Source organism: Lissotriton helveticus, chromosome 11 (assembly GCF_964261635.1).
Source record: "Lissotriton helveticus chromosome 11, aLisHel1.1, whole genome shotgun sequence".
Taxonomy (NCBI): domain Eukaryota; kingdom Metazoa; phylum Chordata; class Amphibia; order Caudata; family Salamandridae; genus Lissotriton; species Lissotriton helveticus.
In genome coordinates, this window is record NC_136072.1 from 45,504,071 (window position 1) to 45,527,507 (window position 23,437).

The following is a 23,437-nucleotide window of genomic DNA, read 5'->3' on the forward strand; positions in this document are numbered from 1 at the left end:
AGGGCAAAGTTCTTCATCACGACCCTGCCTCCTGCACGTGTCTGCCAGGCTGCTGCAGGCCTAGAATACTGTCTTCTTTACACCCCTTCCAGCTGGTGCAGGTCTCTCAATGCAGTGAGAGCGACTTCTACCATCACTGGCCACTTGTAGAAATGGAAACACTTTTGCCTCTGGGTAGCAGTAACCATTATTGATCACCTGCCTCATGACATCTGACTTTGCCTCTCCTACACCTTGATGAATCAGACCTAAAACATTCTCCAATTAGAGTCTTTTTAGCTGCTGTTTTGAGATATCTTGGAATGCTGATCACAACACCTCTTTTCTCGACTGGAGTATTTAAAGAATTCATGCCAGGAATCTTTCGCATATGACCTCCAGTAACCAGAAGTCCACCACGTGGGGACCTTAAACACTGTCACTAGGGGCTCTTATGATCCACCCTTCTGAGCCCATACATGAAGCATCACTTCAAAAGCTTTCATGAACCACTGCCTTTCTTTTAGCCCTCACCTCAGCAAGTCGTGTGATTCAGGCGTCTTCCATCAAGGCATCCTACCTTAAACTTTAACAAAGGTAAGCTGACACCAACCGAGAATCCAAAGTTCATGCTGAAGGTTCCCATGACTTTCACCTCAAAGAAAACAAAACATGTATTTATCAGCATTGACAACCTACTACTTACTACATAAAGAGCACTACATTCTTTAGGTGTCAAACTCTGTTTGAAAGTTTACATGGATGGCACAAAAGACTTTTGTAAAGTGACCAACCCTATGCATCCCTCAGAAATGTCAACAGAGATAATCCTCTTTCAAAATAAGGCATTGAGGCTGGCTCACAGCTTACAGTTTTTGCCTTGGCAGGGCTGGTTGCCCTTTATGGAGAGGTATCAAATCACACTCCAATAAATGAATGGTGGCCAAAGTGCTATTATTTGATGAAGTGCCTTTATAACACATTTGTAAAACAGCAACTTGGATTTTGATGCAACCCTTTACCCAGGTTTCACTACATTGATAAATGCAAAAACAACAGTTGATGGCCAGAATACAGAAAAATGTCATACAGTCACCCCAGTACAGAGATCTGAGCCTAAATCCAACGTTTTTTTGCTCACCATGCTATTCCAGTTTGAACCCAGCCATATGCAAATCAGTCTTGACCTCATGCGAACAGTCCAGCCCGAACTGCCAAGCCAGGTCCTCCCTGGACTGGAAACAAGCATCCTAAGACCGGTTTCGGGCGTTCAGCCCTCATCAGCCAGGATAGCTTGACTCCAGTGGCAAGGTGAGCACGGCACCCCGGTCTGAGCATACCCGACATTGATAAGCAGCAGTTGGACAGGCGGTGGTGTGTAACTGGTTTCGATAAGGTGAGACTTATTTCCACCTATTTTACTTCCATATTAGTAAACTGCTTTGGTAATCGTAAGCCAAGCATGTTAATCTATGAAAGAGCCAATGATGAGCAAGAAGTTGTTTACCTGTAACTACAGTTCTCGAGCACTGAGATATTTAATAGATTCAAATGCACCCTCCCTCTTCCGTGTGCATGAAGCTGCTACATGAATGCAGCTGAACTCTGAAAATGTGACAGTTGTGTTTCTGTTCCACCCGATAGGGTGGACCATGGGTCATAAAATGGGGTGGATGGGGTTCTTGTATGCTGAGGAGGTTTTCAGTGTTCATTGCTGCATTGTATTCTGCAGTGTTAACAGTGACTATTGAGGGTTCCCTCTCTGATATCAGGGGAATAATTTAAGCACGTGACTGTATGAAAGATACGAATACGGGAGAACCCTTGTTTTACTGGACACTGTCACGACAGCAAGCACAAGAAAGCCAAAGAATTACAACACTGTACTAGCAAGTGCTGAGATTGATCGTGGGTAGCAAGTGCTGGCTAATAGTATGAAAGTACTCAAAATCCATCAAGGAGAAACAAATCGGGTTCTTGCTCTCGGGAGCGGTGTGGAAAGGATAGGTATACCAATCAGAAGCGTCAGAGTTAGACAAGGATGGAGCCCCATGTATGTGCACAAAGAATCAAAACCAACTGAGATTCATCTAAAGTAGGAAAGGATAGCAGACCAACTCTGATTTTCAAAGTAGCTAGCAGAAGAGTCAAAGAGAGGGTCTCTAAGGCAGTCAAGGCCGACAATCGCATATAAAATGTAGACCAGAGAGTATTCGTAATTCTGGACTTGGCATCAGAAACAATGAAAAAATGAACAGGTCTCAAGAAAATTATGAAAAAGTTCTGGCCCACGACTCGTGGTGGGTTTGTTACTGCCGTCAAGGCTCTTCAAGGGATCGAAAGGCACAACTCTTTCAGGTGTCATTGATGTCACAGATGTAAGAAGAGAGCAATAGTTAGGGATTAAGGTAAAGGTCAATAAATGCTGTTGGACTCGGCCCTTTCTGCAGGGTCATCCCAAACCTTTTGGCTTCACCCTCCTGTTTTCTGAATCCGTTTTTGTTTGCTTTTAGGACTCTTTGCACTTTACCAGTGCTAAAGAGCTTGTGCTCTTTCCTTTAAACATGTTAAAATTGGCTTGTGCACATTCAGTTTACTGGTTAGTCCCTACTAAATTGATCAAACATGTACCCAGGGCCTGTGAATTAAATGCTACTAGTGGGCCTGCAGCACTGATTGTGCCACCCACTTAAGTAGACATTTAAACATGTCCCAGGCCTGCCATTGCAGCCTGTGTTTGCAGTTTCAAACTGCCATTTCGACCTGGTGAAATAAACCTTTTGCCAGGCCTATGCCTTCCTTTTTTAAGACAAATGTGTCACCCCTACGGTAGGTCCTAAACAGCCCATAGGGCCGGGTGCAGTGCTCTTAAAAAGGTGGACATGTACGTTTACGTTTTTTATGTCCAGGTAGTGAAAAACTCTTACATTTGGTTTTCACTAGTGCAAGGTCTGCGTCTCCCATAGGATAGTATTGAATTAACTTATTACATTTAATACATGCTAACTTTCAATTGGGAGCAAGTAGGAATGGCAAGTTTGGTTTCTACATTTTTAAAATTTAAAACTCCAACTTTAATGGTGTAGTCAAATTTTTTGTTCAATTTTGAAAAGGCCACTTTTAGAAAATTTGCATTTTCCTACCCTAACTATTTGGTGCCTGCAGCCTGTCCTAAGTCACATGGCTGGGTGTAGTTGGCAGTTGGACTTTGTTTATTCCTCCCAGACAGCCGCACAATAGAGGGATTAGGTGTGCCTGGATAGGCCATCAACTGGCTGGATGTGTGGTTTGAGCTAAGCATAGCCTCACTTGCAACTCAATAGGCTGTGTTCTGCCTTCACACAACGGATGTGTCACCCCTCCATTGTTCATGAACCACTTTTGAGCCAGGGCAGGGGAGGCCAGAAACTTCAAGAAATTCCAGGACCACCAATGTGACTCCAAGGGCTAGTTGACAGGCCTCCTCATCAGAACCTCTGAACAGAAAAGACTCCAACCACTTTGAACCCAGCAACTGGACTCTCTCTGCTGTGAGTCTTGTCCCCTGAGTGGTGCAACTCCTGTTCTGTGAGAAGAACAGACACAGCGCAATGCATCTCCTTGCATGCTCATTGTAACCGCTGCAGTGTAATACTTCCCAGAAGCAGAACCTTGCATCACAGCCAGTTTACTCCCTGGAACCGCCACTTTACAATGCATCCTCCACGCAGGACTTTGCATCGGAAGCCACTGATCAAAAGCATCCTCATCCTCATTCTCAATAATGATGCAGAACTTCGCATCGCAGCCTCACAGCTCTTCAGAACTGCTGCTGTGCGACACATCCTCAACAGGGGATCTTGCAATGCACCGGAAACCAGGATTTAAGGTACTTTGTTCATTTGTCTTAACTTTGCCCCTGTATTTGGTCCGTGCTCTATCACGGGCAGCCTAAACTTGTGACTTTGTTCTGTTCCGGTGCGACCAGATGACCACAGTTGGCGCTTTGTTCTTCTAGGCCCTTTTTCAGTTAAACATTTAAAATTACACATATCCATTTCTACTAATTGGATTTTTGTGGTTTTGATCTCAAATAATTTATTACATTTTACCACATTTAAAAGAAATTGATGTGGGGTTTTTCTAGTGGAGTAGTGTGGCTCACTGGTTAGAGGCGGCAGGCCTGAGAGCAGAAGTCAGCCTGGGACCAGGGTTCAATTCCCGACGCGGCAGGGTCGTGGACCTTGGTCAGCGGACTCGATAATTCTCGCTTCGGTGCTTACTCTAATCAGGGGTTCCACTCGGCAACTCTGGGCATTAGCTTGCCTAATCTCCACAACGGCCCCACCAATTCCGGGGATACCTGGCTCCACCTTGGGGACTCCCAGCAAGGGATCATCCCACAGGGAAAGCCAGGACGGGTTCCCCAGAGTTATACAGCGCCGGGACGCCCCGTTGCTGGGGCAGCTGTGCGCTTTACAAGTATACTACATTTACATTTACATTCTTGTTTGGTGTTTGTACGGTATAACTGATGCTGCATAAATACGTTATACATTGCCTCTAAGTTAAGCCTGACTGCAGTGTTCCAAGCTACCAGAGAGTTGAGCACAGGTTAATTTGGGGTTGCTTGAGACTTCGCCCTGACAGGAATTGTGGTTGCTGCTTCAAAGGGTTTTACCAACCTCAATCACTAACACAATTTACAACACATTCCTATGTTCAGTTAAGAAATGTAGTGATAAAAATGTGGCCTTTGTACCGCTAAATTTTTTATTTTTCATAGCCACCTTTGGGGGTTCTGAGTGAGATTTGAAGAGTGGAATGCCCTACCATAACAGAAACTTTACAAAACCATCATGGAAACCTTTAAGATGTATCCCGCATGTAGACCATTTCCTTCCTTCCTCTTCCCCCTGCTGCTGCTGTAGGTAAGGCTGTCTGCTGGATATCACTACTGGTTGCAGGCCCAGTGCTTAATTTGTAAAAAAACATAAGTGCCAGGCCCTCTTCTGGAGGCGACTGCCGTTTGCACCACCCATTACCATTGCAACCACTGCCAGGGACAGTACCAACATTACTAACCATCACGTTCCTACAAGTGAGACAGTTCAGACTATTCCAGGACCCTAAAGCTATAAGAGTGGCTCGGGTGGCAGATCATAGTAATTTTATTGTATAGTGGATGAATAAACAACTGTTGTTCTTATCTCTAAATTAGGCAAGCAGCGCCACTATGTGGTAGACTGTCATATGTGCCAGTGTTGACAATTAAGTGCCGTAACCAAGCACCGGAAACCACTGGCTCAAATTAAGCACGGGTTGCAGCACAGTTGACAATGAGACACTGATGAAATGAAGACTTGGATAGACGGGTAGAGAAGAAGAATGGAACTGCTATCATAATGTCATGTGAATTTCTTCTTGATTGCTATGGCTGACCTGATATCTACGAACGAGTTGTTACAAGTGGTTCCTCCTTATTGCTTTCTAATATAAGTGTATCGTCATATGTCAGTGATAACTTGCCCAACCTCAAGTTGTGTCTTGTCTGCTTTGTGGCAGAATTCTTCATTGGCAGGTAGACATTACAAACCTTCTGGAAAACTGTATTCAACTTTCAATGTATTTCCTCGAATGTTATGTGTGTTTGTAAAGTGCACTGTCACCTGCGAGGGTATCCTGTCACTGAGCCGGGATAGGTGCCCAGTGCTGACTATGGTAGGTTCGTTAATTGAAAAGTCAGGTTTTCAGCTTCTTGTGGAATTCAAGAAGAGAGGAGGAGACCCTGACGTGGAGTGGCAGGTCGCCTACCCTTTAGGAGCAATGCAAGGAAACGCCTTTTCGCTCTCCTCATCCTCATTCTGTGTATGCGTGGGATGTGTGTGAGTTGGAGTCCTGCGAACCGGAGGTGTCTGGGTCGTTTATGGAAGGAGAAGCAGTCACAAATGAAGTAATGGTTGTTGGTGTCTTAGCTCCCAGAATTCCACTCACTGCTTCCTCTTGTTCCTGTTTACTCATCACAGATTATGACACACTCGCAGAAGGCGAAGAAAAAGATGTTCCCTGGAGTCCATCAGAGCATCGATGAACCTCTACAGAGACCCGTCACCCCTAGTTACCACCGAGCTGCTTACCCTCCGTAAGTCTTTCACTTGGATGGTGAGGTTATTTTGCTAAACATGGGGAATACCATAGGAATGCCTTATAGCACCCATTTTTTAACACTAATGCCCATATTTTTCATCCATTACACACCCACACATTTCAGTAGCTTTAACCTGGTGAAAGGTCCAGGGAGAGGTGTGCTTTGGAAGTGAGGCATTCCCACATCTCCCACGGTTACCACTTTGGCCAGAAACTGTTGCCGGCCAAACTGCAGACCACCCAGCGGTTGGAATGGACGCCTGGATTGCTATCAATAGGGGGGGAGGTGGAGGTCCTGCATATAAAGTGGAGTGGAAGCAAGGACCAGTCCTTGGGTGAGTAGGAAAATGGGAAAAAATTGTGAAATTGAAAAAACAGGCTGAAAGGTGAGTACTGCAGCTAAAACTAATAATCAGTAAGTTCAATTATGTGTTTCAGCTAACACTTCATTCAGCACATTGTATTTGATAGTTGAGGGACACAAGTTCTTGCTTAACTTGAAAAACTTCTGCCACCCTGCCGTAGAACTTATTTTATGTTTGCTTTGGATTTAGCATCATTGGATTTGACAAGCTGTGAGTCCACAAAAAGCAATTCCTCTTGGTTCTTTGTCTGGTAGCTACTGGCACAGGCAGGGTGCAGCACAAGCGATAGTTTAAGGGGGCTATTGCCCATGCCTACCCAGCTACCGGGACATTGCGCTTTCTTGGAGCCGATTATTCTTATCTGGACTCCATAATGTGGGCGGCACTACTGGCCTCACCTGTTAAACCCATTCTGCTCCTTTCTTAAGTGGGCTCCTTTTCCCCAAAGTGTGTGGTGTGATTTATGTGTGTAGAAGACAGAGAGATGCATGAATCCTGTTCATTGAAGACACAAAGCTTGGAAATAACTATAGAGGGCTTGGCTTCAAAGACATGAAGAAGGTAGGCTTCCCAGCATGCTACAGGCCTTGTGCACCACCTGCCGCCTCAGTTCAACACCTAATGACTTGGAAACATGGATAATTGCTAAGAAAAGAGCTCCTTGGATTAGTTTGGTTGGACCAACTGAAGTGGGGTGGTCATGTCCCCATTCCCCCTCTGATTCAGTGCTTCCCAAACTTTTTAGAACCACCACCCACTTTCCAGAACCACAAACGTTTGCGACCCACCTACCTTTAATGGACGTGAACTGGGCGATTTTTTAAATATAACCAAACATCAAGTGGCAGTGCACAGTCATTTGTGGACAACACCTGTTCCAATGAAATGGACTCTAAATTTGCTCAGAAATACAGTTTCACTGATAAAAACTATATTGCGCACAAATGATAAAGTGTGGTGGTCGGGTTTCAGTGAATATTTCTCATTTCTGAATCTCCAAGTAAAGAGGTTTGATTTGTTTTGATCCTATTAAAATCTTTCCATCCATCACACTTCAGAATTACAAAAAAGTTGCTTAATTTTTCTTTACCAACTGCTGAATGTGTACAGTTGATTTACAGATATTTAAATTTTGATTTGTTACCAAAAAATGAAATCCTACAACCTTTTCTTTTACACACTCCATACCCCAGCAAGATTGTCACATAATTCACTTTACTTTTATTTCTCCGACTGCAGTGACAACAGTTTCTAAATAACAATCCCTATGTTAAAAAAATAAGCAGCAATGTTGTTAGAAGACATAGCCTGGCATTTAACCAATGTCTTTGAAGCGCAGCAAATGTGACAAGATAAATACAACATTTAAAGGCCTTTTTATTTGTTGCTTGAACTTTCGGCCCAACAAGATTTTGCTCAGGACCCACTAGTAGGTCGCGACCCCCAGCTTTGGAATCACTGCTCTGATTCATTGTTTCATTCTAGTTTTGAGTTTTACTTTCACATTCTTCTGAAAGGAATTGTCTCCAGCTGATAAGCCCCAACCATTTCATATTTTGTTTTAACCCCTGGGCCGCGGGGGTAATTCCCCCGCTTTGCTGGGGGGCGCGCACAGCGCCCCTGTGCTCACGAAGAGCTCGGCTCGTCATGCAGCACGGTGGCGTTGTGCTCATGACGAGCTGAGCTCGTCACGACCACGCCCGTTTCTTAGAACGCTCAGCACAGCAGGGGAATTGTCCCCGCGTGTGAGCACCGGGCAGGTCATGACGAGCTCAGCTCGTCATGAGCACAGCGCAACCGTGGCTCATGACGCGCTGGGCTCGTTATGAGCATGGGAGGGGTTAATGAATCATCTTTATTAGGTACAGAAGTCCTGCTCATGAACTGGATATTCATCCAAAAAATATGAGCTTCTTGGTAAAGCTCAGCTTGAGCCAAAGGATCTGAGCAGTCCATGCTAGAAATGGGATTCCACATTCTCAGTTGTGATAGCTCCATCGCTTCTACCATGGCTTCCAGCTAGAAGAACTCTCTGTTCTTGGGGATTTTATATTTTCATTTGCCCCTAAAATGCCCTAGGCACGTCCGGAATTACCACTCTTCAAGTACCAAAGCTTTTACCTCGAGAGTGTTAGGTGTGGGAAAAGTGGCTTTGACTGAAATGGAAACTATAATGTTTTCCTGTGGTGGTCCATAGGCCTAGCCACACAAGTGGGTTGTCGTTTTTATCGACATGAACGTGGAAAAGCTGGGAGGTAGGTATTTTGTGGATCCCCATAGATTATGGGAACTTTCCATCTCAGAATATGTGTGATTTTAGCCAAAGCTTAGTGTTTGCATGGCATCTGGGTCAGAAAACATTGGGTTATCCACGGATATCGCACCTCCCTAGACTCTCCAGAAACGTATGGGTTTGCTGAACTTCACTGGGTGGCGGCTTGGCCAGGCACTGCTTGTACCCTCCCATATTACGTCCCTGAAGGCATGTTCAATGGCTGGAATGATAACATCCCCCATGACATCCGACATGACGACATTGTAACTACACTGTCCATGACGGGGCGCCAGTTGTTGTTACTTTAGAGCACAAGTTAAAGTTACTTGAGACAACTATAAAAACTGAATTACAGTGGTTTTTGTTAGTTTAAAACTGCGTTATTGAAGCATGAATGGTAAAGTCTTGCGTGGTATTAAAACACATTATAATGCCTGGAGGGTAAAGGCATGCCTTGTAAAAGCATGTGTGGTAAAGTCTGTTATTCATATCATCTGCTGCTTCTATAAACTTCTACCCAACCCATCTATGTACTGGTGATGTCCGGTGGGCTTGGGGTCATTTCCAGCACTTTCATTGACTAAAGTAAGCTGGTGGGTGATTGGGTTAATCTCAATCTCTTCAATGGACTCATCGCGTCCGGATGGGTTGGTGTTATCTCAAACAATTCCCTTAGTACCATCCAATGAATGTACCTGTACCTTTTTTTTTGTTTAAACAAAGAAAAGATAACAAGCCTACTTCAGCACTCCTATCTGTATTTAGTTAGTGTATATCCTAGATACTCATATGTCTGTATTGTCAGTCCAGACTCATTGACGTATCAATTATTAGTCCATAATCATAGTTCATATGATGTCCAATGGTCGTAATCAAACACCTCCAAATTCAGAGATCCAACTCAAGTGTATATTCTTCCAAACTTCTTTTATTAGGTATCAAAAGTAATAAAATGACTTAACAGCTCACAGGCGGTGTGATACGTCAATGAGTTTGGACTGACAATACAGACATATGAGTATCTAGGATATACACTAACTAAATACAGATAGGAGTGCTGAAGTAGGCTTGTTATCTTTTCTTTGTGTGATTTAGGCACTTGTGCCTTATTGACATCCTTGGTGGTGGATGTATATCAAGCCACAAAAGCACCCTTTTTTTCCGACAGCCTAAATAATCATTGTGCTCTTAATTATACGTCCCATTAAATTAGACTGTGAGGAATATTGCTTTATGTGCGGACGCTTTCCCTTTGTTTAGGGAAAACACTACCACCGACTTCTTTGTTTGTAACCTTTTTTTTTGTTTAAATGAATTTTATTGCAATTTCATAATGAAAAAAATAATAGAATTACAAGTATGTAAATCAATTCATGGGTAAAGATTGCAAAACGTTGGTAAAACTATTATAATAAATAGAAGACATATAAAAAGAGAATGATATCTGTAGTCATGTTTACTACAGTGTAAAAATGCATGTATTAAAGTAATAATTTAGGATTTGTATGCGAATGAATTGCGGTCCTTAGTAAAAGAAATGATGTTTCTTTCATGCCACTTCAATTGATCCAGAACGCTTTCTTTTTCCCCTCAGACCAGAGAGCTCGTCGAGGTCACGACAAGCACCAAGTCCCATAAGAGACGGCAGAATTCAGTTCCAGCAAATCTCCAGACCACCAACACGGAGTGGAAGCAGGAGCAGCATCTCGGAGTACTGCATGTCCTCTGCATGTAAGTACCGAAGCGGGTACTGTGTGTCATGAAATGATTCCTGGACAGGCTGCACGGTACTGTGTGAAAAGCTCTTCTAGGGACAGACCCTTACTGTGTGGTTAAATGCCATGGGGATTTTCTGATTCGCCATAAGATTTGTTTGCTAAACATTTTTGTTCTTGTTCCTATAATTTTGACCCATATTCCACAATCAACAATGGCCTAGGTGGCAGAGGAAGACCTTACTTTCAGTTTGAAGGGTTGACCTAGCTGGAGTCTGTACACACGTCTTCTCAGTAGAATACATAAACACACCACCTCTTAACCGATCAGTAGACTTTACTTTAGAAGGTGACGCGCACCATTTGACAGCCTCTGTTAGGATAAATGTGATTTAGGATTTGACCTAGCATGCTTACATATAAGGCAGTCGGGGAGTTCAGCAAAAGTGTGAATGAGCAGCTATTCTTGCCCCTCATTACTCATCGGCAGCTGCAGGGTGGTGTTTTCCAATATGAATCTCTTCTTGTTGGGTTGGCAGTGGTTGTTTGAATTTACTAAGTGGTTTATCATCTTCAATGCACAGTTGTGCACTTCAGGCCCTGCAATCACCGATAGTTTACATGCACAAGCACTTCTGTGATCACAAAAAGTCAGAACACACACCCAGATGCCGTGTTGGGCACAGTTTCTCCATGAATTGATCCCCAGCTGTACAAATCCCTAAGCTGACTGACTGAGACCATCTCTCCACACTCGTCCCTGTTAAGTCCACACTGCCCACTTGCTCCTCGCTTTGAGATGAGGGCCCAACCATTATAAGGATGAGATTGACTGACCGGGACCTCTGTGCCGCAATGAAAGAAAAACGTCTATGATTTCGATGAATGAGGTGAGTTGAGAAGGTACAAAACGCAAAAAGTGTTCAGAAAGTTATTAGTGCCTACCAAAGCCCATTCTGTCTCTGCTATCACCACTCGGGCACCTTTGCTCTCCCAGCTTTGGCACACATCATTTCACCACACTAAAGACATCTACCTCACCTAATCCATGCTAGCTGAATTCAGTGTCAACAACAATACTTACAAAACCTTTAAATATTCACCTATTGACAAGCATCACCCACATTTCTAGCTTCCCTCCTTGCCACACGCCACATCTATGCAGCACCACATATAGCTGTAAGGAAACTTGCCACAGGGATCACTGATTATGCAGCTCGAATGCCAGATTTAGCTGCATTGCTGATATTGTAATTGCCAATCCTTTCCACTCTTGTTACCCACTCTGTGCCTTCATCATCCTTTCTCGGTCATGGATTACAGGATGTCCCCTCCACACTGATAATACCGCGTTCACCCACTCCCCAAGTGTCTTTAGAAAAAGTGGATGAGGTAAGATAGTGTAATGCAAACCATCCACAACACCCCCACTAACAGCCCTGACCTCTCCACCCCATGGTCTGAGCATATCCTTTCATCCTGCTCCCGCATTCCCCTTGTGGTTGCTTGTGCAGACCCCACACCTTAGCTTTTGTTTGTCATCTTATGTGGCATCTTCATCTTGCGTCAGTGTTCAACCTCCGGGGTGACTACAATTGCTTTTTACCTCTCATGGCCGGAAACTTCAGTTCAGTCTCTGTGTCTCCAATGATCACAAGCTCTTTCTCGCTAAACTCTCTTTTTCCCTGACACATGAACCCCTTGTCCTGCCTATGAATACAAGTGATAAAGGAGACATTATCCATTCCCTCACTTTTCTCCCCACTTTTGCTCTTCGAACAACTACAGAATGGTTTGACTCACTCAATAAAACCTGATGATGTAGTTGGTCTGCCTTCTGTGCAGTCAGCACCTTCACCCCATGAGCATGCGTTCTATCCCCGGCTCACAGCCGCCACGATCTCTAGACTCCGACGCTGCCAGACTGCAGCTGGAGCACCAAACGTTTACACCATCGCGGAATCTAAGCCTCAGGAAGAGGCAGAGAAAACACACTAAGGATCTGTCTTTATTTAGGACTAGCAGCCCGTCCCGACGTTGTCCGGGTATGAAATAGAATGTGTGTAATGTGTGTATTTGGCAAGGCAATTTATTTTAAAATCTCGCGGTAGACAACATTTTTTGTTTCATTAGACTAGGGACGGAGAAGGGCCAGCTGCAGCCCTGGTTGATGTTAGCAGGCGCGTGTAATTGGTGTAGTGATCCGCCGCCTGATCCCAGCTACATCCCTGGTTGATGTTAGCAGGCGCGTGTAATGTCGTTGAATGAGAGAGTTATCAGCCGCGGGTAAATCCGTTTAATGAGAGAGTTCAGTGACACCGAGTAGGAGAGGCTGCAGTAATTGTCCCTGCAGACACGCTCATTTGCGTGTTCCCCCGCTTGAGGCCCAGATGCAGGCCTGTTTGATGTTAGCAGGCGCGTGTTCCCCCGCTTGAGGCCCAGCTGCAGCCCTGGTTGATGTTATCAGGCGCGTGTAATTAGTGTACTGATCCGCCGCCTGAGCCCGGCTAGAGCCCTGGTTGATGGTAGCAGGCACGTCTAATTTCGTTGAATGAGAGCGTTCAGTAACAGCTCGCAGGAGAGGCTGCAGTAATGTTACTTACCAGGCCTCCAGCTGAACGCGTTTGTCATGCCCCCAGCACACGGCCACAGCAGACGATTTTCTGATTAATGTACGACCCACATGGCATGAAGGGCGGAACGTAGCACACGCCCCCAGCGTGCCCCTTGATGCGGCGCAATTCCGTTCACATGGCATGAAGACCGGACACACGCCCCCAGCGTTTCTCATGCCCCCAGCATGTCACGCCCCCAGCGTGTCCCTTGAGGCTGCGCAGCAACGTAATTGGCGCTTGTGTGTACGACTCACATGGCACGAAGGGCGGACACACGCCCCCAGTGTTTGTCACGCCCCCCAGCACACGTCCTCAGCCCACGATGTGATGGCCGTACCACACGCCCTCAGCGTTAGTCACGCCCACAGCACAACGCAGACACGCCCACAAGGGACTACTTTGCTGGCACGGTTCTTTTACCTTTTAAATGTATATGGTGTCCTATGGTACAATTGTATGTCTTGCATTGTATGATTGTGATGAACACCACTGCTTCTTGAAAAGTTAATAAAAACAATTAAAAAAATGTATATGGTGGCCGTCTGCATAGCCTATGTCCTTCTGCTGCAACTGCCCTTTCCAACGCTGTATTGGGTGTTGTGATTGGTGCTGTGGTTACTGAGATTACCCGCCTCAAAGGTTTGGGCTCTCTCTTTATAATATTAGTATGGATATGTCAAGAAGGTCCTCTCCGGGGTCCGCCGGCTGATGCCAATGCTACTTCTCCTCGTCAAGCGCAGGGTAGCCATCCATTGGGATTGGGGGCGGGCTCCTATGAGGGAGGCGTGGCTGGGTGACGCCGCGATGTGACAGGAACTGCTAAACGCATGCTGGGAACCGATGCCCGCATGAGCCCGACCTAGTGAAATTTGGTCTCCCCTGAAACGCTATCTCCAAATACTCAGTGACTCGGGGGATCCCCCAGCTATAATGTTCTCTCTCAGGAGATATACTATCCTACACCCCTCCTGCATGGTGCCGAATCACCTGTACGCCCCACTGAGCATGGCGAGCGACTTACCAACTTGACTTGACCAGAAGCATCTACTTCAGCTCTAACCAACATTTTACAGGCAGATCAATTTTGAGTGACTATATCCCTGTTGAATCCTTTGCTTGTCTTACCTCTTCCCTACTACTAATTTCCCCCCTTTTTATCTCACTCACATTTTGCAAATGGAAATGTTACTCTACGGATTAAACGCTTTATTACATAGATGCTTTTTGTCCTGTTGCATTTTTTGTTGTAAAACTCAATACATAAAAAATAAAAAAGGTTGTGTCTTTATAAATGCTGCCCACAGGGACCACCTCTGGGTACAACATGGAGTTTTCTATCACTCTACAGTGAGATTACAAGTTGGCGGAGGAGAATCCCTACTCGCACGATACCATGGACATGGCTATAAAGTGTTTGGACCAGGAATAAAGTTTTAGATATTATTTGTTAACATTTCTCTAGCCCGGGGAAAAAAGTGATCTCTGAGCATCCTGCTTAGAGTACACTATATGGTGCAGCGTACCCCGGCACGCGATCATGAGCACGGATGCTGGCGTTAAATTGCTGATATTCTCCTAATGTTGATGGGATTATTTTAATTAGGATTACGATTATAAAAATGATTTTATCCCACTGTACACTGATAAATATCATTGCCTCCAATGTGCAGCTATAGAAACCGAATCGTCAAGGATGTTCTCACCACCGTACAGAACAGAGCAGCACCTGAAGGGGGCCGGTGAACCACTCTCGCCCCGCGCCATGGACCTCAGTCTGGAGAAGGGCAGCGGTCAGGCCAGCACGTAAGAGATTGTCAGCCAAAGCTGCCTATGTCATATCCTGCTTTTTTTAGGCTTGGTTTCTTGAATGAATTCATAATCAAAAATGTTTAGATATACTAAGATTGCTATACGATATAATAAGATTATACGACTTTGACATCCCAGGCTTTGCTATTGGCTGAACGAGAAAGGAATTCCAGTGTCCTGCTTCTGGATTGGAGCTTACCTTTGAACATTCTCATTTTACGTTTACAATTGTCATTGGTGGAACGGATAGAAATACATTTTCCTGGATTAAAGACAGTTTTAAAGCAGGTACAATGTAACCCAGTTTTAACAGAAGGAGGGCTAGAGGAATGTTAGAGACCTGCAAGGATTTGCTCCCCTAGTGAGCGAATCAAACTCAAAATGGAACCCTTCAGTCTATTAATATTGTTCAACCATGTTGAAGTGCGCCTTTTAAATGACGGTTTCCCTCACCCACCATAGATGGCATGCGTCATCATTGTGAACCTCCTCGACACCGTGATGCCTAGTCACGATATAGGTTACAAACCCCTCACCGAGAGGGAGGAACTCAGGGTCTTTTGTTGAAAGAGAGGTATAATAAATACCCAATTGATGAGCTAGGGGTGATGAGGGCAGCCGTTCAAGTGAATGTGATGATTATAACTAACTACAGGGCTCACAAGTAACTTTATTGGGACATCCCTGGGCTAGGATTAAAAACCAAGAAGGCACTGTGGGAGTAATTAAACCTGCTTTAGTGTCACAAAAAGGTCGACATGTTTCAGCCTGTAACCCTCAAATGTGTTGCGGCTTTCTTCCGGACACAAAAGTCACTGCTGCGGCTCAAAGTGCTCAAATCAAAAGACAAATTATATTCATAACATTTACGAAACCATCCAGGGATTCTATGAGACATCACAAGGTGGATTGACTGGCGGTAACCCGCTATTGCCTCAACTCGCACCCTGGCATGGGGCTCAGAAGGCTCTATTCTTACAACGGAGATCCTGCCCCCGTTCGCCATACCAAGGGTACGTTTCTTTATTCATGCACTGAATGACCTAACAGGCCATCGCTTTCAAAATAATTAAACTGATTTAGTACATAAACTTCAAAGAAAGGAAATTAAATGAATTTCAATTATGAAAACCAAGTACGTGTACAATATGAAAATACAGGTTTTCTACCGTGGGCTGAAGATGGTGATTTTATTAAATAAGCACAGGCAATTACCAGTATTTTGACTCCTTATGAAGGGAAATACATTTCCAAAAATGAACTCAGATGTGATATTGATTGATAAATACTGTGATGTAGAGTTGTTAATCATTAATATTTGAAAATATATTTTCTCTAAAGATATATCCTTTAAAAAGATTACTGCGGTTTTCTAAAGAATTTGTTAACGGGGGATGATGACAAATATCTGTAGGTCATTCATAAGACGTTTCTGTAGAAGTAAGTGTAGTGGTGTGTGTATAGCTGTATATGCAAAGTAAATGGATGTTTGATAGTTTATTTGCATGTGTGAGTATGTGTGTGAGTACCTCTATGGATGAGTATCGGTGTGTAACAGGATGTATAGTTGTATGAGTACTTATGATGAGTGAGTACATGTATGAGTGACTATATAGAACTGTTGGTGAATGAGTGGATGTGTATGTAGATGTTGGAATTACTGAATAGGTTGTTGTAACTGGTATTGGTATCTCCATTGTTTTGAAAATGTTAGTCTCTATTTTTGAATGTGTGTATCAAAGGTTATATTACACTGAGGTCTGCCACTCTTTCACAAGGATGATGTCATCTGTGATGCCATCAGTGATGTCATTTGAGATGTCATCAGTGATGTCATGAGTGATGTCACTGACCATGTCATGAGTGATGTAATATGTGATGTCATCAGCAGTGCATTGCCGGGCGCGCCAGTTATAGTTAGCTGAACTAACTATAATGGGGGAATTTCAATGGTTTTGTATGAGTGAAATGTCCAGCTAACTATAACAAGTGTGAAACCTATGGTTTTTTCCAGTGAATTTCCAAGGTTTTTTAAATGCTAATTCCTAACTATAACGTGGCTGACACCTATGGTTTTTTCGGTGAATTTCTAAGTTTTTTTTAAATGCTAATTCCTAACTATAACGTGGCTGAAACCCATGGTTTTTCAGTGAATTTCAAAGGTTTTCTAAATGATAATTTTTAAATGTATTAATTGTTAAAAGAATTTATACTGATTTACTACATTGTTTGAAAGTATTTATTTTTAGATATATTATTTTTTAATTACATTACATATTTTTTATATAAATTGAAAAAAGAATGTTTTTAAAAATATTGAAATTGTAATATTTTTTATTTTTATTTTATATTTTTTTAATTTATATATATTTTATATAGCAGGCAATGATATGGATATGGAAGGAAATTCAAGTTACTGGTAAGTACAGTTAAAATTACTTTTCAGGAACAGTAGTGAGCTGAACGATGCAGCACTGAGGTCTCTCCTGATAACAGGTGAGTAAATCGGAATTCGTAGTTCGGCTGATTTTTGAGGAATTTTTTAAAGTCCCAAAACTCCACACTTAGAAGAATTTCCAAGTGAAACCAGTAAATTTTAGCCTATGGAAGGAAATTCAAGTTACTGTAAGTATGGTTAGAATTACTTTTCAGGATCACTAATGGGCTGAAAGATGCAGCACTGAGGTATCTCCTGATAACAGGTGAGTAAATCGGAATTCGTAGTTCGGCTGATTTTTGAGGAATTTTTTAAAGTCCCAAAACTCCACACTTAGAAGAATTTCCAAGTGAAACCAGTCAATGTTAGCCTATGGAAGGAAATTCAAGTTACTGTAAGTATGGTTAGCATTACCTTTGCGTACATATTTTATTTCTACTCACACCTAGAAGGACAATTTTAAAAATGTGAAAATGGACAATTTTCACAAGCAATACTGGGAGGTGAAAATGTGTGATTTTAACTTTCAACACTGAAATAATAATAATAATAATAAGGGAAGCTTGTAAAGCGCTTGGTTACGCTCGTGAGCGTGTCCCTGCGCTACAGCTGAAATTCACTCCAAGCCAAAGTGAGGAGAGAGCTCTGTTATCTTGTAAACAGGTAAGTTTTTAAGTTCTTCCGAAAGCTGGCTTCAGATGAGTCCAGACGTAGATTAGGAGGCAGGGCATTCCAGCTCTTCGCTATCAGATGTCGGAAAGAGCGCCCTCCCATGCGGGCCCTTTTAACCCTGGGGACCTTAAGTAGGCCTCCATTTGAAGAGCGCAAAGTACGTAATGGTACGTACTTGGAAACTCGGTTCTGAAGTGGTATTGGCGCTTTTTTAGCAAGAATACGGTGACAGGTACAGAGGGCTTTAAATTCCACTCTGCTTCTCACTGGCAACCAGTGGAGGGTCTGAAGAGCAGCTTTAGAATCCAATCTTTTTGGGATTTTTAAAACAAGGCGGGCAGCCGCATTCTGTAATATCTGGAGCCGATTCATTGCCTTGCAAGTGGCTCCCAGGTATAGCAGGTTGCCGTAATCTAGGCGTGAGGTCACGAGGGCATGTACCAGCGTTTTCCGAGCGGACCTAGGAAGGAGGACAAGAACCTTCCGTAAGGTTTTCAAGACGCCAAAACAGACACCTGCTACTCGGTCTATCTGGGGTCCAAAAGACAGGTCAGCATCGAGCCAGACGCCAAGATTTTTAACTTCCTGACGGGGCGTAGGAGCCTCACCTAGGCATGGAGGCCACCACGCCGATGACCAAACAGATGGGTTCCTCCCTACCACGAGCACCTCAGTCTTGTTGCCATTTAATTTAAGGCAGTTGGTGGACATCCAGGTTGCAAGATCTTGCATGCAAGCCCTGAAACTGTCCATAGCAGTACCGGGTGCACGTGAGAGGGAGACAACCAGCTGCCTGTCATCGGCGTATGACACAATGTTCAATCCATGACTCACGGCGATCGAAGCCACTGGAGATACATAAAGATTAAACAAGGTTGGGCTCAGGGACGATCCCTGGGGAACGCCCTGTCCCAATCTCATGTCTCTAGAGTAGTAATCACCCTGGCGGACTTGGAAGCTTTTCCCAGTCAGGAAGGATTGGATCCATTGGAGTGCAGCTCCAGATATTCCTCCGTTATTCAGACACTGTAGCAAGGTGGTATGAGCTACAGTGTCGAATGCTGCACTCAGGTCCAATAGGATGAGGGCCATGGTATGACCCTCATCCGTCCCCTGACGTAGGGCCTCCACCGCTGTTAGGAGTGCAGACTCCGTTGAATGATGAGGTCGGAAGCCGAACTGAGTATCATGTAATAAGGCAGCCCTTTCCACAAAGTCCATCAATTGTATATTTACCATTTTTTCAGCTACTTTGGCCAGGTAGGCTAGGAGTGAAATAGGACAGAGGTTCTCTAGTTTCTCGAAACTGATAGTAGGTTTCTTCCTTAAGGGTAGAACCACCGCCTTTTTCCAATCTTTAGGTACGGTCTTGGTGCTGAAAGACACGTCTAATATATGTCTGATGTAAGGTTCTAATACCACCAGACTATCTGCCAGACGCTTAGGTGTGGTAGGGTCCTGTGGAGAACCCGACCTCACAGATCTACAAATTTTTAGGAGATCTTCTGGGGGCGGGGTAACAAAGTCAGTCAATTTGAGTCTGTCTCCCCATTCCCTTGGACTTTCTACAAAATCAGTCCCATTTATGGGCTGCGTTGGAAATGCCGAGTAGATTTTGAAATGTAAAATTATATATGGCCCTTCATAGACGTGGCAGCAGTCAGACTTTGTGCATGGTTGAAAGGGTTGGCAGTGCGTGCACCCGCCCTTTTTGTGCCGCAAATCACTGGGGCATGTGTCAATGTGTGCATCATTATATTCTTGTTTCAGGCACAAACCTAACCTTACACCCAGTTTTGCCGGTCACTGTCTTTGTTAGAACAGATTCACAATTGCTTTATTAACCTTCCTGCTTTCTCAAATTTGCTTGAAAATCCACCATTTGCCCACTTAGGGGGTTCGGGCTCACACACTATGCTTGCTACACTGCCTTACCGTGTCGCGAAAATGATGCATGTCTAAAAAGTGTGTCACCAACATGAAAAGTTTGGAAAGCTGTGCCCTAGGGACATTAATGGCTTTTGGGAGGGTAGGGGGCATGGCCTCCCTTCCTTTTAAAAAGTTTAGCTTCCTGGGGGGAATGGGATCCCCTGGACTTTTACAGGTTAGGGGAGGGTGCCGTGTAGCCCCCTTCCTGTTAAAAAAATGTGTTGGGCCCTGTGGGATGGGTCCCCATGGGCAAAAATGGCCTGTGGAGGGGGCTGCATGCCTCCCTACCCTGAAGATTACATTGGGCCCCGGGGATGGGTAGCACGTGCCCACCTCTCCTCTAAAAGATGTCGGGAGATGAAGTTCCAAGGGCCGAAATCAGCCTGTAGAGGGGGCCGCATGCCACCTTCCCCATATATAAAGATGTTGGGGCCCGGGGTATGGGGTCCCCAGGTAGGAAAGTGGTCTGGGAAGGACAATTAAGTGTTTGAAATCATGGCAGATTTTTCATTAAATGTACAAGTACATTCGCTCAGCCTCACTGATGACTGGCCCTCTGAGGTTCGTTCGTGGGTTGCATTGTGTTAGATACTGAACCTTGCCAAGTTAACCTTGGCTGATGCTGGTAAAGGATGCTTCCTTTTAACCAGTAAAGGATTGTTGCTGTGTGGAATGGCTCCTGAGTGGAAACATTTACAGCCCATGCACAATCTTTTCCAAAGGGCTGATCTTCTTTGACTGAAAGCCGAATAGTGGCAAAGGGTAAATGTTTCTCATTCTTCTGGCATCATTGGATAATTCTGCATCAGGTGAAGTCTCATCCCTCCAGTGTGATCGGATTAGCTATTGTCCGCCACTCCTATGGGCAATTTCCCATCTCTGGTTGCTTGGTCTTTTGTTCCATGGTGTGCGGCTGATCTTCTCAGTTACTTTCACTGCACAGCAATGCTCATTGTAGGAACACAAGCGATCCATGCTTATGTTATTGTCTTCCTTGTGCTGTTTTGCCCTAGAGGCTGTTTTTTGCACAATTGCCTTCTCGCTGAATAGCGAGCTGGCAACGGCTGTTTTGTTTCAGAGGAAGATCCAGTTTCATGCCTTTCTCAGACTCTGAATTTTCAAGCTTGTCTATTCAGCCTGTAAATCGCCTGCCTCCGAGCTGAAGCTCCACAGACATCAGCAGCCCAAGCTACTACACCAAATCTTTTAGGCTATCCAGGAAAGGCCTGGTGGTCCATTTCTCTTCGCACATGGATTAGGATTGAGAGCGATATCCACCGGAGAGGGGTCTACGGAGAAAGTCTTCATCTGCCTCTGGTAGCGCATCAGATGCTTGGAATTAGATAAGTGAGCGGAACAGCCTGCTTGACACATAATGCTCAATATGCTCACAGAACTAGCTTAGAAAAGTGCCAAGCAGGCTTTGGGTGAGGCAGAGTGCCATACAAGTACAATGTAAGTGTACTGTCCTGCTGGTGAAGGGCTCTCTGAAATGTGCAAATTGACTCCCACTTCTTGAAGACCATTTACCTTTTTCTAAAACGACTAGCATTGGGTGGGACTTTTCATTGTTGCATCTACTGTGTGGCTTTGCTGAGTCTCCACTCTCTACACTACTTCTCTACTCCCTTCATTGCTCTTATGAAGAGGATCTTGCACCGGCTGTAGGTGGGATTTCGGTTTGTTGAAGAAAAATCTCTGGGGTGACTGATATAACTAGGTGGTCCAAAACTGACCGTGGCGTGCCCACCTTCAATAATCAGTGATTGAGGTACGGCAATACACGTATCGCAGGCCTGTGTAGTTGGTCCGCGGCCACCGACATTACCTTTGTAACCACTTGAGGAGTGGAGGTGAGGCAGAAGGGTAGACTTGCATGGGGGTGCTCTACCCTGCCTTGAACCAAAGGAAGAATCTGTAGGACTGCACGACCAGCACATGAAAGTATATTTCTTGCAAGTCCAAGTACACTATCTAGCTCCCTGCATCCAGGGCGTAAAGTACCTGGACGAAAGTCACTATCTTAAGCGTGTCATTCAGAAGTAAGGTGTTCAGGAGCCAAAGGTCCACGATCGTCCCAACTCCTCCATTTATTTGTGGGGTACCGGAAATAAGAGGATTAGCATCTCCCTGTTTTCTCTGCCTCCGTGACTTGTGCATATCATGATCTGTAGTGTCTAATGGTCTTAAGTTATAGCACATCAGCTGGGCAGGAAATATCGAATTCATCCACCTTTAGGTACAGGGGTGGCGGTTAGAGGGGTTCTTTTTTGTGTTCTGCATTGCAAATCACTCTTGACCCTGTGCCTCATGGGAAAAGGCCAGCCCAAACTGCCAAGCCAGATCTTCCCTGAACCGGAAACAAGAATCCTGGGACCGGTTTCTGGGTAACACCCTTCATCAGCCAGGCTAGCATGAATCCAGTGGCAAAGTGAGCAAGGGACCCACGTATGGGAATACCCTGCCAAGTTAGGGCGAACAAAGCAATCACAAGGAGATGATGGACGTAGCACTGAAACTTTTCAGACACCCACCCTCAGTCACAGATCTGGGTTGAATCCACCATCATTCTTTAGCTCATTTCGCCACCTCAGTTCAGACCCAGCCATAAGCTAATCAGTCTTGACCCTGTGCCTCATGGGAACAGTCTGGCCCGAACTGCCAAAACAGGTCTTCCCTGAACCGGAAACAAGGGGTCGAACAGTAAGCCCATCCTAAGGATAACAGGTCTAACACTAAGCCCATCCTAAGGATGACTAGTCTAACAGTAGGACCATCCTAAGGATGGCAGGTCAACTTGTATGTCAGCTACAGCACGGAGTCACTTTGGTTATGAGTACAGCGGAATTTTGAGACAAGACTTGAATCGAGCAAATGAGGCCTCTTTTCTAGGTGTCTGTTAGCAGGTTCCATGGTAGACAGATGGAAAGGCCAATGTCTAACAAAGATTTAATGGAAGCTGTCCGCTCAAGAGTTGTTCATTGGTAGCAGTAACTGGTGTTTGAAGGAGCTAAAGTGTGGGCACATGGCATTTGCAAACTTTAGCCTCCTGCCTTGAGCCAGTACAATTGTAATCTAGAGTCTGAGATATGTTCTCCCCTTTGAAGTCTCAAGAGTAGTCGAGCCGCTAGCATTTGTGCAATCTGTAGTTTATGGACAAGGACTTTGGTATCCCCAAATAGTTAGAGTTAGCATTGAGCATGGAAGAAGGTTGCAAGATGGAAACGATTGTGCCACAACTATAAGATGTCAATGGAGGAGCATCCCTAGATTGATCACTTTTGCCCTTGGCGTAGTTCATTGTTCAAAGATAGAGAAATTAAATCCTGCCCCTGCACCAAAATACAGGGACCTGGTAAAGGGTCTGTGACTGGTCGCGTGCCGCTAGAAGCTGTGCTTTCAGCGTTGTTGAGGTGTGTCTGTACAAAAACATGAACTTATATCTCCAAAGTCAGGTCCGGAAGGAGAGAATGCAAACCTGAGAGTGGGCTGTATTAGAACAACAACAGAAGCTG

At 44.5% G+C, this 23,437-nt stretch overlaps 1 protein-coding gene across 1 annotated transcript in view; it reads left to right on the forward strand.

Annotated features, from left to right (window-relative positions):
• The window catches only part of ARMC9 (armadillo repeat containing 9), a 442,743-nt gene that overhangs the window by 398,025 nt on the left and 21,281 nt on the right, over window positions 1–23,437 (forward strand). The window contains exons 21-23 of the mRNA XM_078667778.1: window positions 5,985–6,100; window positions 10,340–10,476; window positions 14,746–14,878. Coding sequence (XP_078523904.1) covers window positions 5,985–6,100; window positions 10,340–10,476; window positions 14,746–14,878 — 386 coding nt within the window. The remainder of the gene's footprint in view (window positions 1–5,984; window positions 6,101–10,339; window positions 10,477–14,745; window positions 14,879–23,437) is intronic.